General features: G+C 31.3%; 1 protein-coding gene across 1 annotated transcript; it reads right to left on the reverse strand.

Annotated features, from left to right (window-relative positions):
* Positions 1–2618: 2618 nt before the first annotated feature.
* On the reverse strand, positions 2619–17002 carry LOC149545339 (putative pectate lyase 18). Its single transcript, XM_089793746.1, has 7 exons — positions 16988–17002; positions 16497–16762; positions 15437–16067; positions 15172–15275; positions 14925–15063; positions 14636–14837; positions 2619–2791 (listed from the first exon to the last, which is right to left on the reverse strand). Exons 1-7 carry the CDS (start codon positions 17000–17002, stop codon positions 2619–2621), a joined length of 1530 nt encoding a protein of 509 aa, XP_089649872.1.
* Between the last annotated feature and the right edge of the window lie 306 nt (positions 17003–17308).

Below are 17308 nucleotides of genomic sequence, written 5' to 3' on the forward strand. Positions count from 1 at the left end.
TCGGAACTTCATATGATGTGGAAGGCGATGGCAACTTCATATGATTGATGTGGAAGGCGATGGCAATGGCTGTAATATAGGGAAAATATATGGGTAGATGATTTATTAAAATCAAACTTTATGCATGATTAGAATCATAGAATTTTCGTTGAAGTGAAATTAATTAAGAGTTTTGTTATATAAACTAGTTTATGTATATAAGTAGAGAGTTATCTATTGTAGTTAGATTATCAAAACAGGCGCTTCAAGAAGGATAACTCTCCCTTTATATATATAAGCTAGTAGCAGCACACAATTAATAACTTTATTTGTTTAAATATATACTCTCTCTTTTTTCACTTTAATTAATTATTAGAATAAATCATTTTAATTATTAATAAATATTAAAATAAAATTTTGCATAATGCATTTGGATAATTAATTTTGAACGACTTAATTAAAAAGTCAATTTTTTAAAGGGTCAGTATCAAATTTTATATTTATTGGTATAAAATTTGATGATTATGCATACAAATAGCTCAATTTTATACATTTTATTATTAGTTTTGATGATTGTGCATAGATAATATAGCATGTAACATATCAATCAATGAGAGCATAAATTTGATACATAATATTGTTGTTCACAAAGCTCAAATAGATGAAAATGAAAAATATGTGTCCATGACTTGAACAGTGAAAATAACTTATTCATGTTGTTGTTCATAAAACTTACATAGATGAAATAGGAAATATAAGCCCAAGTAGAAGTATTTAGATGGAGTATAGGAAATATGAGAAGAAACTAAAGAAAGAACATTTCTCCATGATGATGCAGCTGCATCACATATTCCTCAATGATAAGGATGGTGTTGCGACCTTTATTAGAGCAATGATCACGGTAGAGTTCTTTCATCATTTCTAGAAATGCATCCGTTTTTGCAAATGTGTCATAAATAACTTTTGCAACATCCACCATTTCCGTTATTTCTAGTTCATCAACACTATCAATTAACAATGAACCATTCTCCAAGGCTTTGATTAGGTGTGAGCACGATTTCTGGATTATTCTTTTACATTTATCTAAATCGATCTCACAGAAATTATTTGAGGTCACAGAAGCAGCACGACTCGTAACAATGATATTTGATGCTCCAATAGAAAATCCATAGCTCAAATGATATGCTACAAACTTTTAAACAATTATCAACATAAATATATATAAAACCGTTATAAGATACAATCAAATATGGAACACACAAATCAAATTTAGCACTTATACTTAAATATAGACCAAATAAAGTCAATAGAAATATATTTTATTTTTAATAATATTATTATTTTATTGTACCATATTTGAAAAATTTAAGTTCACTAATTTTAAAAATATGAAACAAAAGAAAATTAATATTGGAGGATAATTAGAATAAGTAAATTATATTCATTGGTTTTTTCTTTGAAATTTTGTAATGAATATTTTAATTTAATAGTTTAAATTAAAAAAAAGTTGTCCATAATATTATCATCGAACATTAAGAAACATTGTAGCAAAAGTAAATATAAATTGTAAACATAAACTGATATTACTCAATGAATCAATCTACAATTATTACTTAAAAAATCACTACAATTAGTTAAGATATAATTATTACTTAATACATCACTACAATTAATTAAGATCTATAAAAATTAAATATCACAAAAAGAGTTTGGGTTTCTCAAAATAGAATAAATTAAAATCAAGAAAGTTATTTATATCATTTTTCATTGTATAATAGAGACTTTTTTAAAACATGGAATATAGTAGGGAGTGTTACAAACAAAATACTAATGTGTCCAAAAAGACTTTTATGGACATAACATTTAAGAATAACATATCACGTCAACTATCTTCAAGGCACTTAAGTCTATTTTCTTCATCTTTGCGCTTGAAATTTGTCTACCCTTTTTCATTTTCTCATAATGATCATACGTAAAAGGAGGCATCATTCTCAAACACTAGAGATATTTTACATGTGAAACTACCACAAATGTCAATCCCTGCTCTTTCTCTTGATCCTACATCAATTGTCGCTTTGGGAAGAGTCAATCCCTGAGATTTGTGAATGGTCAATGCCCATGCCAACCTCAATGGAAATTGAACTGTTGTACCATTTTGTATTCGTGGTATTGGAATTATCTTTGGATTATGATCTTCGAATGGTAGTCCTGAATAACCATCAAACTCAACCATCACATATGCTGGAGGCTTAAGCAGAGCATTTCCTTTCTTGTAGATATTTTTTTGAATGTATCCAAGAGCCCCATTTATAGGACCTACCTCTATCCATAGATTTGAAGTTAGCATGACCCTTCAATCGTTACAGATTAACAACTCCAAATCAAGCTCATCATTTTAACAGTAATCTATTGGATTGATAGAAGCTACTTTCGATGCAACACAAGGTGCAATCGGATGCTTCAATGAATGTAGCATTTTTTTTATTACGAGCATGAACATTTTCATTTTTTGAGAACAAATGAAAAACATTATCAAATTAAACAATTGTTGCGACATCTATGTTGATAGGGACCCTTGACACCAGCAACCTCAAATCATCAATTTGTGAGTTTCCATCTCTTAGATTCATCAAAAGTTGTCAAAATCTTTGTCGCTCAATATCTTCCCCATCTTGTCTGAATATCTTATCTAGTGTGACCAGGGTCTTGAATTCCTGACCTAGAAACTTTTCCTGTTTATTACTGTCATATGCTGCTCTATCATTGATAGGAGGTAGCTGGCCAAAATCTCCCACCGATATTATAGATGCACCTGAAATACAATTGAGGAAAAAATATATTTTAAAAACTATGTATTTATTCATGTATTTGATTCAAATAATGTATATTTCACATGAGTAAGATATTCATGATGTAGAAATGGAATATTTACCTCCAAAGCTTATGTGTGCAGATTGTGGGAATGCTTGTCGCAGTCATAAATCTATATTTTCCAACATTTTTTGACCAATGAATCTCATTTCATCAATCAAAATATATTTTAAATGTGGAATTTCTTCTCAAAAACTTGTGAGCCTTGCTCCTTCTAGTTGAGAACAATCTCTTACTGTTACCTTCTATTTTGAATCAATTGTAGAAGCTCTTGTATTGAATGTTGCAACTCCTATTAGGAAAAGTAATAGAAGGGGAGAATGGGAGGGCATTACCGCATTTTGAAGAGATTGACTAATGGAACCAATTAAATATGACTTTCCTGTTCTTGATGTGCCTTGAATTATCATAAACAATAGTTCTTCATTTTGATTACTGTGGTAGTGTGTCATGTCATGTTGACTGCCTTTTTTGTTTCTCACCAAAGGTCATGTAGTTTATGCATCGAGGAATTTCATCATAGATAAGACACCCATGATTCTTCATGTTACTTATGAAATTGATTGCTCTGGTAGTGTACTCTTCTTCTTGATAATCAACAGACCAATTTGTTTGTCTATCAATGTCTCTTCTCCCGAACATGTCTATTTCTGAGCATCGTATATTTTGACCCTGGTGCAACCTAGATATAATCTCCCATTCATATTCTGTAGTATTTCTCTAAACATGTTCATTGTCTTCAATTTCAACACCAACTTGGTAGGGTCGAAGGACATGTCATTCTTCACCACCCCGTAACTGAGATCCACTACTCCACATTATACATTATTGAGTCAACTGGAGCTATTGTCTTGTGTGCAATTACATGAATTTCAAATTTTAACTCTATATCAGTAACACAACTAATCTTCATACCCCTTCCATCCCACTTAGCAAGGGTTTTCTTTTACAGTTCCACCCGATTCAGGGCATTGGTGGTTCTTGCCTTGGCCAACATCGGAAGCCCTGTGATCCGATGAATCATTTTCTTCATTATCAAGACAACTTTCTCCAGTGTAAGAAATTTTATATTTAGCCCCATCATTTTGTAGTAATTATATATATTTTTTAAATATTCATTGGGATGAAATAATTACTTGCAAACCATCTTTCCCTTTTATTCTTAGGCATCCACCCTCCTTAGAAATTGTGTATCACTTCGCACAATTTAACATTTCTTCATAGTCACGGTCCAAATCCACCTTTGCAAGTTGTCTTGTGTTTTTAAGGCATATATGTTGTTGAAAATTGACGAATGCCTACAACTCAAGGTAAGAAAAAAATAAGTACATTAATTAATGTCACATTACATGAATATATATAAATATTTATTAATGTGCATGTATATTTTGTTGATGAGGATAATTTCTAGGGTTCCATACATGAACAATGGAATGAAAAATATCTTTTACGGCTTCTTCTTTCCTCCTCATTTGACCAGTCAATTTTATCCACATCAGGTGCTCCTTCGATCCATATGAATCCATGCACATGCAGGGACCCCCTATATTTCCGTTCATATCTACATAAAAAGTGCTTGACATTCATTCCCTTTTCTAGAACCTCTTTTCTAAACATTGAGCATCTTAAGTGCATATAGTGTACGACTATGTGAGGATAGTTCTAAGTTTTCAAAATACATTTAACCAATACGTGAAATTAGTAAAGAGTGCCAACACAATGGGGTTTTATAAAGAAAACAAAAATGATCATAAGAATTTCACTACATTTATTTTGTGTTGTTGTAGTGGACTACAATATTTTAAAAAAAATATAAATAATGCTCATTTGTATACACATAATTCGAAAATTTTTTATGTAAGAGCTTGCAAATCTTGTTCTCATGGAATGAGGGTTGTTTAAGGTCCTTTTACCTTTTCTATCTCAAACTCAAATGGGTCGATGTTATTTTGAAAATATGTACATCTAATCAATAGGCATGCATGCATTAGATCTTGGAAAAGGAATTGAAAAAGTATAGCTTGAGAATAGTTTGTGTGAAGGGAATTAGAATTTCTTTTTAAATGATTCACAGAGGCTCGGTCTGGATGACAACGTGGCAAAGAGTGTCAGGCGTAGGATTAACTAGGTCATCACCATTACCTCCAATGGAACTTTGTAAAAATAATATTGTGATATTGTGAAAATAATAGTAAATTATGAGAATTAAAAAATTCTCTTGTGTATTAATTAAATTATTTTTGAAGGGTTAGTTGTGTCAAATTGTAGCATGCACACCCAATTTAATAGTAAAGAGAGTCAAAAGTGAATGGCTATTTATCCACATGATCTGTAATGGCAACTTTTGTATAAATTTCAAATTATCTTGAATTTACTTATCTAATGAAGTTTTGAATAATAAACAATTTTGTAACACTTACCATTGTACTTAATGAGATGAAGCCATTAATTATATTAAAAATTCTATTCTTTATGTAAAATGAATTTTGTATAAATATCATCTACAAAAGTTCAAATATGAAAATTTGATAAGATTTATAAGCCATTATTATTTAAATATATACAAACCCTCATTTTATTAAATTATTAACTTGCAAAACTATATTTAATCATGCATAATTAAGACAACTTCCATGAAAAATATAAGAATATATAATGAAAATAGATTTCAACATAATGCATAGGTACACGATCCTTACAGAATAATAAAAAGAAAGTAAAATATTTCCTTTACCTGATATCACATAATTAGATAATTATATAATGATATGTAGCTTATAATATTATTTATAGGAACTCTCAAGATTTATTTTCCTCAAGTACATTACATATAAGAACATTTTTTATATTTCTTTCACAAACAACCATAACAAATTAGGCATCTTTTATAATTTTAATTTTTTATATTTTTCTTATATGCAAATATAAATTTTCAATTAAATGTTTTATAGTAGTATTGGAAGAATGTTTCTTGTTTGACTTATTCTATAAAATGAGGTAAACCAAAACCACCCTCTCTGTGAATGAAAACACATCAAAATCAAATTAAACCTAGGTTTAAAGATTTAAAAATGTCTCTAAAATTGAGCTTACAATTCCTTTGATAGTTGTGGGTTATAATGATGGTTGTATAGATAATAAGGAAGTACAGTATTTGAAAAAGTGAAATTCTGCCCCAAACAATTCTTAAGAGAAGTACATTTATGCCAAATCGATAGTCTAAAAGATTTTGAAGCAAGTTTATAGTGATTAAATGTTGTGTTACACATAGATTCTACCCTATCTACTTCATTTCCATTCCATGTGAGAATAGTAAGCACTATGGAGATTTTATGTTAGTGTAAATATCATAAAAGATAAATCAATATATTAATCTTGCTTCACATTTCATGTGGAGATCATCTCTCAATTAGATTTATGAGATATTTAAGTGTGAACTAACTCTCCACAATATTTATAAGTTTAATATATTACTTTTAATTAAAATTTATTGTAAATACTTACATCACCTTCTAATACGTAAGGTACTATAATAGGTTTTCTTATCGATATTTTATATTCTTATCTTAACCCTCATCCATAATATTAGATTTTTATATAAATGAAAAGTCAAAATAAAAAAATTTAATGAGCATATGTGATATTTTTTCCAATATTATATGTACTATAATTGAAGATGTCGGTACTAGTTTTGCTAGTAAATTATTTGTGCAATAATATATTAATCATAATCCAAAAACATCTTACAATGTATATAGAAATATACTACTGATCTTAAATTAAATAAAATCTAACTTTGGTGTTTTAAGTTACAAATATTCTTTTTGATGAGTATAATTTTCTTCTTATTGTTTTTGGATTATACCTATCAACTTTGATAACTTGAGTTTGGGAAGTTATCATGAGATTTGAAAAACTAAGTAGCATGGTGATGTTAGATTATGTTGTTGACTCTTGATTAATTATGAAATCCTTCCCTTGGTTCTTATAAATGTATTATATTAAAATCGATATTATTATATCACAAGTGGTATAAAATTTAGCTTCACAAATATCCTAAACCTTGCAATTTTAGGTAGCATGTTGCATAATATCAATCTATATTGGTAAAAGCTTTTGGAAAAAAATACTATTTTGGAATTTATTGTGATTAGCATATTGAAGTTCCAATCTATAACTTGTTAAAGCTATTAGTAAATTCTATCTACTAGTGAGTTATAAAATATGTTATATTCATATATAATAAAAATTATGATGAAATTTAGAAGAAGAAGAAAATATTGTCCTGTAATAAACTATGAATTGTAAGATTTTTCAAAAAGCATCTCCTAGAGCTCTTGTTTCAATGCTTTCCTAATAACTTAATGTAATTTACTACATCTTTTGTATAGATTAGTTTTCTACATACATAGATACAATCTTAATATGGGGTTTTTGATTTGTTTTCAAACTATCAATTTTTGCATGAATTGTGTATCTAGCGTTTAGTTGTCTATTTTGATAAAAAAATATATATATAATGATACTATTGTGATACTATCATTTGATTTATATAATTTCTTTTTTATGGATTAAAAGTAGTATTATATCAATAAATATGTGAATAGTACATTAGAAAATACTAGAAAATGTGTGTTTGCATGTTCATGTATGATAAAGACTCAAAATTGAAAAAAATATGTTCGAATGGTTATTTTATAAAGGCGATCAATGAAACAAACTATTGTCTACAAGTAAAAAATTATCATCAATAAGTAAATTTTTTTCTTTCATAGTTAGGAGTTCAAATTATTCATAAGCTCATTTGTAGGGTTGGTGATTTTCGATGGAGCGATAGGTGATTATCAAGTGCACATAGCACCTAATTGAATCCAATGACAGATTTTGGTGTATTAAACTATTTTTTGTTTATATTTAAAAGTTACCACAATTTATATGGCATGTTACCAACATGTAATTTGTTTGAAAAATCTTACAATTCATAGTTTATTACAGGACAATATTTTTTTCTTCTTCTAAATTTCATCATAATTTTTATTATATATGAATATGACATATTTTATAACTCACTAGTAGATAGAATTTACTAATAGCTTTAACAATTTATAGATTGGAACTTCAATATGCTAATCACAATAAATTCCAAAATAGTGTTTTTCCCAAAAACTTTTACCAATATAGATTGATATTATGCAACATGCTACCTAAAATTGCAAGGTTTAGGATATTTGTGAAGCTAAATTTTATACCACTTGTGATATAATAATATCGATTTTAATATAATACATTTATAAGAACCAAGGGAAGAATTTCATAATTAATCAAGAGTCAACAACATAATCTAACATCACCATGCTACTTAGTTTTTCAAATCTCATGATAACTTCCCAAACTCAAGTTATCTCATGTTGTCACCTATTAGAGTGAAGATAGGCACATGCAGATACATTGAATGACACATCTATTATTTTTTCAACTTCCACTGCCATGTTTGTATTTTTCATGCTTATTTTTTCTTAAATTTTGCGCACAAAAAATGGAAAAGATTGCTGGGAAAAAAATTCATAAGCAATAAAAATTTAGAAACAAAAAAATAAAATTTAGTTAAATAGAAAAAATGCTTCAAAATATAGGATAAATGATTTTTTTTTAAGCTTGCACATTTTTCAAGATTCAACAAATAGGGAGAAAACTAATTAAAATCTATAGTCTCCTATCCTCAAGGTAGGGACTAAGAAATATATATTATGAAGATTGATGAATGTGCTCAAAAAGGGACAATTACATTGAGAGCTACCACTAAAAGAAAGATGCCCAAAAAGCATCGATATCTTGACTTGTGCCTGCTAGTTGCTCAAAAAGATTTAATGGCTTTTCATAATTATTAAATGATTTTCAACTCACATGGTTGTTGAAAATGATAAACGGTCAAACCCACAGCTCCCAAGAACCATCTACATGCAAACACCTCTTACTGGAGAGAGAGAAAAAAGGCTATGGAGGCTTGAATAGCTAGATCCGTAGATGAGACATTCTTGATGAGGAAAAAAGTAGATTGCTATAAAAAATGAATTATCTCAAGTTCATGTTTACAATGAGAGATCATCCTTATAAAGGAGATCAAAACCCAAAAAGGTAAGGTAAAACTCTTTAGGGTATTTAATAATTATTAAATACAGTAAGAGTATTTAATCTATGTATTTATTAACTTGAAAAAAGGGGAGTATTATTAATTTTCCTTTTTTCAAGATTTTAACTTAGGAAAGCAATAAATTTGTTTGACATGAAACACATGGTGCTAACAAAGTTTTCACTAAAATAGTATTTTAAATAAAAATAATATAATATTACATGTTGTGCGTGAGATGATATGTTAGGAATTTCAATGATATGTTAGGAATTTCAAATATAAGAAGTGTATCTTTTGTTCTCTCATTTTAACCCCTAATGTACATCATTGAAAAAAAAAAATTAGGAATTTCAAAGTAGATTTGAAGCCATGTATTGAATAACTTTATCATAACTATATTTAATTTCTCATCTAAGATAACTCTTTTTTAATTATTCAAAATGAAAAGAGCCCAGCTCATGTCCCCATTTGTTTCAATATTTCCATGTTCTAATGATATACTATGACATTCTATTATTTATTAGACTACATTCACATACATTCGTCCATGCTTCTTATATTCTATGTCATTTATTTTGGATCATCTCTATAATATTCAGGACAAATTTTGCATTCCTTAAATCTAACTCCAGATTCTAATTTTTACATTCAAAAGATAATTGCTTATTAATTTAAAAACTAGAGGAGTATTATTAATTTTCCATATTTTTTTAATATTTATTCACTGAAATGATATATGACATATTAAAAAAAAAAAAAAATTATAGGTTGTACATTAGATGATGATATGTTATAAATGTTAAACAAACAATGAGTATTTTTTTGATGCTCATTTAAACCCTTAATATACATCGTTTGAAAAGGTAATAGTTCTTTGAAAGTAGATTTGAAGCACTATAATCTTTTCTATTGTCATGTCTTGAGTAAATTTTATCACAACACTATATATAATTTCTCATCAAAGATTATTCTCTGTTAATTATTGAAAAGGAAAAGAGCCCAGGGAAGGTCCCCTTTTAGCTCCATATTTTCTTGTAATTATGATATACTGTGGCATTCCGATTATTTACTAGGCTAGGTTCACATACATTCATCCGTGATTCCTATATTCTCCATCTTTTAATTTGGATCGTGGTTATAGTATCCAAGACCAATTTTTGCATTCCTTGAATCTAATTCAAAAATCAAATTTTACATTTAAAATCTAACTCCTACCTTTTTTTATTACCATTGGTAGGTTACTTTGCAATATTTATGTAATGATCTATCTAGTTGTGGTATTCTAAGACAGTAAGGTTTCAATTAATGAAAATTTAAAGAAATCATTGAATAATGCTTTACATTTATGATGAACATACAAATATTTTGATTTCACACATTATATAGAATTCAAGTATTACATTACAATCAATACTCATGCATCTTTATAACGATTAGAATACTCTTCTATTTAAAAGAGTTGGCACGATATGGTTAAAAAAAGAAAAAAGAAAATGCAATTTACAATATGATAAATAAGTTATAAGGTTATCTATTAAGAGTGTATGCTATTATAAGTGAAATCTCTACATTTTATCAAAGATTATCTTAGTCATCGTCTTAAGAATTATACGATTTTATATTTGTACATTTTACATTTTTAAACAAAACTCATTTAGGCACTGCATTATTCCCAACCTTCAATTTTTTTAAATGTAAATGAATTTTTGCAGCATTAATCAAGTTTATTGATGTATTTCAGATATGAGAGGTGTATTATTCACACATTTTTTGAAGTCACGAGAAATGGGTGGAGCATCTTGACGTCAAAAGAAACTAAAATATGTGATAAGCTTTGATTCATTGTGTTGATCGTGCTTAGCAAGTTAGAGAGTTAGAACACCCACGTTAACAATGATGGAAGGCATAGAGGGATGCCCCACGCTTGAAGCTTTGGCATACTTTGACAACCCCATGCCACCTGATTCCTTGAAGACTGCCCCAATTAACATCATAACTCCGCATTGAATTATATTGTGTAGTACAAATTGTGATAGAATTATATCGACTAACACACAATAAAAACTCACGGGATCGACATCTAATTGTAAACTGCAATATTCCCTAATAAAGAATTTTGGATATGATTTTTCATACACTTAGTTCACCAATATGTTGAACTCACATGGGAACAAATGTGCGTGGAGAGAATTTCTCAAAATCTCATGGAGAAGCATGAATGAATTTCAGTAGTTGTTTCATAGTGCAATCTCTAATCTTGTCTAGTTTTCCATCGTGTCTCATGATTCATAGTACTGCAAGTGTTTAGAATCTCAACAAGTGTAAGAATTTGACAATGGCACAAGAAAACATATCAGTTAGGTTTCTGCAACTGATCTCATCAATTAATTAGAATTTTATCAGTTTTTGGTTTCATATTATAAGGGCACAGTAAAAAATTTAATGATCACAAGGGCATGACAACATTTATAGCTCTCTATGCCCTCATTTGAACAATGGAAAGAGTTGGTAAAAACATTCATTAGTGTTACATATTCACCACAATCCCTACAACTATCTGAGAATTCAAAGTTTCAACATTGACCAGAGTTTCTAAAAATATTCAATGGTGGTACAACTCACTGAAGAAGAGCAACATTTCATAGTCCTAGAGAAAGGGGAATTTGTAATCAACCTAGGTGATAAAAAAATAGACCAATTTAACTTGATTATGGCTTGTTTCTTTCTAAAAATATATTCTATGATATATTTTTGTAAAATTTCCTATCAACTCTACCCACTTTTTGTGGTTTGGATTATTTATATGCAAGATATTGGGGTATGTCACTTAGCAGGGTTGAGTGAGTTTTATTGATTTAATATCTAGATTTTGGAATGTTTACCTAATCTGATGAGAGTTCTACATGAATTTGTAATCAACAACTACACAAATTTAACTGGGTTTTGGCTTGTTTCTCTCTAGAAACATCTGCTATTATATATTTTTATAAAATTTCTTGTGAACTCTACCCATTTTTCATGGTTTACAATATTTTTGTTTAGGATCTTGAGATAATTCACTTAGCACAGGTTGAGTGACTTTCATTGTTTTATTATTTGGATTGTGGAATATGTATGTAGTTGGCCCTTTTTTTCTATTGTGAGATAATATGTAATAACCACCTTAAAAGAGATCCCTCTAACTATATAAACAAATACATGTTTAGAAGGAAATATAAAGACATACACGTTTACAAGGAAAAGAGAAAAAACATTTTGCATATGTACCTCTTCTCACCCCTTGAAGAAAATCACAGAGCAAGGGCATGTAGATCGCAAGGGCATGACATGACAACGAAACTGCAGAGAAAGGGCATGACACGAAAATGAAATTGCAGAGAAAGGGCAAATAATGACAATGAAATCGCAAAGAAAGGGCATGGTAATGAAATGTAAAGATCACAAGGACACAACAACAAAATGCACCAATCACAAGGGCATGACAACATTCACAACTATGCACCCTCATTTGGAGCTCTCCACCTCTTTCGCGTGCATCTCTCCATAACCAAAACAAATGGAAAGTTATTTATGTCATGATTTTTTTTTTGCTTATGCTCGTAGGGGTGTCGCAAGTGCGATGCCAATATTGGTATTGCAATGTCATCGAGGAGAATTGCGAAAAAAAAGAGACATGAAAAACAACACAGATTACACCGCCATCACAAATTGTCATCGCAATTTGTCCCCAAATGTTGTAGTGATGTAGGAACTCATATCAAATGTGGGAGGCCTATCTCTCAAAGGAATGATCTAGTATAAACAATCGAGTGTTTCAAATGAGGTGGGCATGTAGAAATTCTTCTATTCTAAGGAAGCACCAATGCATATTCATGATGTTAGGTCTAAATCCATGAGGACGGAGGCTAAACCTACAAGCAAGAGGAAAATGGAAATGACACGCACTACCTATGGCTCTAAGAATAAGGGTAACCCTAGCCCTTCCCATGTTTCTAATACCTTTTAAGGGATGCCTTCCCCAGAAATGAGCTTGGGTGGTGATATCACTTACCCTATAAGGAATGCAAAGAGGGGTGGGGGGAAGGTAGAGCGGCCCCCACGTGAAAGAGATGAAATTAATGATAGGATGAATAGGCTATAGAAGTCCCTTTAGAGATTTTTGATAACCAAGAGACCCTACACAGGAAATTCAAGGCCATTTCTGAGTATACCACTAAGATGATCTATTCGATGGCCACAAAATTGTATCTTCTATGAGTTGAAAATGAGGATAAGGACAAGAGAAAGGAAAATGATGTCACTCGCTCTCTCTATAGCTTCCTAGAGAATGGTTGGTTTAAAACCCTACTGGACTATGATCATTTTTTGTGAAGGTGGATTGTTTTTATGATAATAAAAGGTATAGGATGAACTATTGGAGAAGGACTACTAGCTTGTCTCCAACCTATTGTAACCTGGGGTCAGCCGCCTTTACCTTGTCTACTTTTTAATGCACAAAAAACAATCACAAAAGTCACTCGGTGAACATAAAAGAAAATCATATAAACCAAGTGAACCTCGTGAATGAAGACACGAACACTTCACCAACCCAACTATTCAAATCAATACTAAGAAGAACCACAAGGATTGCTGAGAAAATCTATAGAGCATTATTTTGACCAAGCCAAGATGCTCTTTCATCAATCTTTAAACATTTACGATTCAAAATAGTTTCACCAATGATAGTCTTATTTTTGAGATGGTTCACAATTTTTTCTTTAAAAACAAAAAATTCATATCAATGCAACTAGCAAAGCAAAATAATTTCCAGATATGTAGAGCAATAACCATACCCTAATAGCTCCTATTTATTTAGAAGAAGAAATAAATATTTAACAACAAATAATTATTCAATCATTTGAGAGAACTTTTCAAAAAGATGATTGTCAAACTCATGATGTCCTACTTTTAATTCAAGTGACACCCAACAAAAGAAAAATGAAGAGTTTGTTCGTAGCATTGTGTGGGAATTTTTTTTTTTAATCAAATATAGCCTGTACTTATTTTTTGTTGACACCTTTTATATCATAGAGTGCAACATACCAATCTTTGTATAAATAGATTGTCTTATTTGGAAGAAATTTAGCAATGAGATTTATTTGTAGGATCATTTTCACTCTATTCCATTTTTACCAAGCATAATATTTGAGGCCCTAGATGTTATGTGAATAAAACTAAATCAATTTTCTATAATAAATGATTTTTTTTAAGAATACAGAGAAACTATTGATACTTCTTTGAGTAATATTTGGTGTGAATAAATAGCATGTCAAAATCAATCTATATGAACCTCAATCTAATCTGTGAACACAAATTGAGCTAATCTCAATCTTTATATTGCACTTCTTATAAGGCATACTCAAGAAATACATTGAAATTCAGTGACAATCAAGATAATATAAATATAAATGTTATTGGCTTGACGTTCCACGACAATTCTTCAATTTTGAGAATAACATTACTGATATATTCAAATTTATTAAAAGATGACTCGAGACTCTCCAAAAACAAAACTAAAATAACTAACATGCCTCGCTTCGTCCTCTCATGCTTGGCAAGCTATAGAATTAAGGGATTCCTAACAATTTGTCTATAATGCATATGTTTTGGTCTAACAGCTCGAGCCCTTTCTACAGTTGAGAACACCTGAAGCTGCAGTGATTGAGCCCACAACAGATGACGGTCTTGCCGCCATACTCGAAGCCTTTGCATAGCTTGAAGATGCTCTAGCTCCTGATGCTGTAAAGAATGCCCCATTCAACATCAGATCTCCCAGTGATCTCCAATTCCCTTCTGTTGAATCTTGGTGCTTTGTCACCTGCACATTTCCCATTACCATACTTATTCTACATCCATTGAACACCAAAGAACATATATGAGACATCAGTTGCAAATGGACTTTTACCTCCTTGTGGAATCGATTGTCAGGGGCTAGGAATCTGTTTCCTTCACTGTTAATGGTGGGGTTCGCACTTCCGCCAATGGCGTACATTTCCCAGTGAGTGTAATCATTGTTCACCACATGGAAATTTCCATGTCGACACCTGCATCACAACGTATACATCTTATAGTGAAATGAAAATTAAAGAAATAAACTTGAGTGAGCTAATGTCTTGTGTTCCTCATGCAAGGATTGATACGGAATTCTATACCTGGGCATACGCTGAACAAGTCCTTCTCCAAAATGGTTGAATGCAACTGTTACTTGCATTTTGACGTCTTCGGTATGCGCGTCGCTATGTCCAAGGAGCATCACCTACAGAAAACGAATATGCCCATAAATACCAATACTCTTTATGTGTCTCCTAATAGGCTTCTAGTAACTTTTTAAAGCATGCCCATAAATATAATCATGAAACCTTTTTAAAAGCAAAGCTAAATTAATGGCAGACTAAATAAACCGGCAGTTTTGAGCACCTTGTCATGGTGAGTGAAAAAGTTGTTTGAAATTGTGATAGCAGTGGAGCCCATGATGGCATCGATCAGTCCATCTGTACATCTTGACAATGAACAGTGGTCGACCCAAATTGCGGTTGATCCAAAGATGTTAATCCCATCTCCATCACTCATAGTTCTATACCCGTAATGTGTGGGCGAGCTCCTCACATTTGTATTTCCCGTAGGTTTGCAGTCATGGATATGAATTCCATGAATAATGATGTTATTCACGTACTGTATTGTAATGCAAGCTCCATTTGCTATATCAACATTCGCTCCTCTGCCGTCAATAGTCTTGTAGCTGTTCATGATCAGCTCCTCCTTTAGCTGAATCAGCATGTCTCTTTGAAAAATAATCCAGAGAGGCTCGGTTTGGATGACAGCGTGGCGCAGAGTGCCAGGCTTAGGATTGACGGGGTCATCGTCACTGGGATCGGTAACGACATAAAACCTCCCGTTCTTACCTCCAATGGCGTTTTTGCCAATTCCAATTGCGCAGTCAGCCAGTCTCTTTCTGTTGTTAACCCAATCGGAATCACAGCGCCAACAGTCGTCAATTGGGTTCCCTGTTCCGCACGAGCTCAGCTTTCTTCTCGAACTATTTAAACTCCTGCGCAGCAGTTCTTTAAATTGTTAAATAATCTCAACTCAACTGTATGCAACCGTCGATATATGCTGGCAATAAAACAACGCTAGAACGTCGAAGCCTTCTTAATTGAACTGACTTAGATAACCTTTCTGCAGTATCATGTTCATCTTAGAATTAATGTATCTGAACAAAGACAATCGTTAACAGCTAATGATATGGGGAATAGAATTTTCATCTATAGCTATTGACAGCTGCGTACCAACTACTGTCACAAGAATGGTATTATAGAAATTACGGTAAGGCAAGCACCAAGCAAGAGCATAAGAATAAGTAGAGAATGATTGACACACACAGTCATATGCATTGCATATCAATGTATTGAATGTGATGAGCTATTTAATTAAATTCTCTAAACTTTCTAGACCCTCTCAAAGACAACATGCTTATTACCTTTGCACCATTTGAACAACAAGCTCCGGCTTCTCAACATGATATTTAACGCTATTGTCAGCCTTGGTCGTGTTGAAAGGAGTTCTTATTGATTCCGTCATTGCTAACATGAATAGAAAGGAAGCAAACAAAAGAAGCAATGGCTTTAAGGCTTCACTGGAGGCCATTTTCGATAAGAAGATGAAACTCGCAATGGTTGTATGAAATGCTATGGCATTGGGCTCTCTTATATAGACAACGAGCGTCTGTGAAGTCTGTTTCTGTTTCTGTTTGCGAACCGTTGAAAATGTTGTTGTATGCACGTTAATACAGTGCGATTATTACGGTCGTAATGCACATGACTAGCAACTATTGATTTTCTTAACTAATGTGATAAAGCACTTGTTGAATGTGTCTTCGCATGTTTATTCCAACTTTTTCCTGAGTAGATATAATTCTCAAAATCTCTTTGAAAAACACAGATATAAGAAGTGAAAGTTTCAAGGATGTACTTGAGCTGTCACCATATTTCATGATTTTCTCACACGCTCGTATTCACCACATCAATAGGTGAATGTTTGTAAAGATTTCCGACCAAACGTTTGAAAATGTTTGTCGTTTCGGTCAATTTCAGTTTCACATTCAAAAGTCACATATTTGTGTTCCGTAATTTGCACGGGGATTGAAGAATAAATATCGACTCCTGTTGTTACCAAGCTTCCCACGCTCTCACGGTTCTTTTTCTCTCGGGACAAAATAAGATACGCTGTCAACTAAGGATGCGAGGATGTCATATAGACGTCACATGCAAAGATAACTAATAAGATGTTCTA

Source organism: Cupressus sempervirens, chromosome 7 (genome assembly GCF_028749045.1).
Source record: "Cupressus sempervirens isolate cs-2001-9-10 chromosome 7, ASM2874904v1, whole genome shotgun sequence".
Taxonomy (NCBI): domain Eukaryota; kingdom Viridiplantae; phylum Streptophyta; class Pinopsida; order Cupressales; family Cupressaceae; genus Cupressus; species Cupressus sempervirens.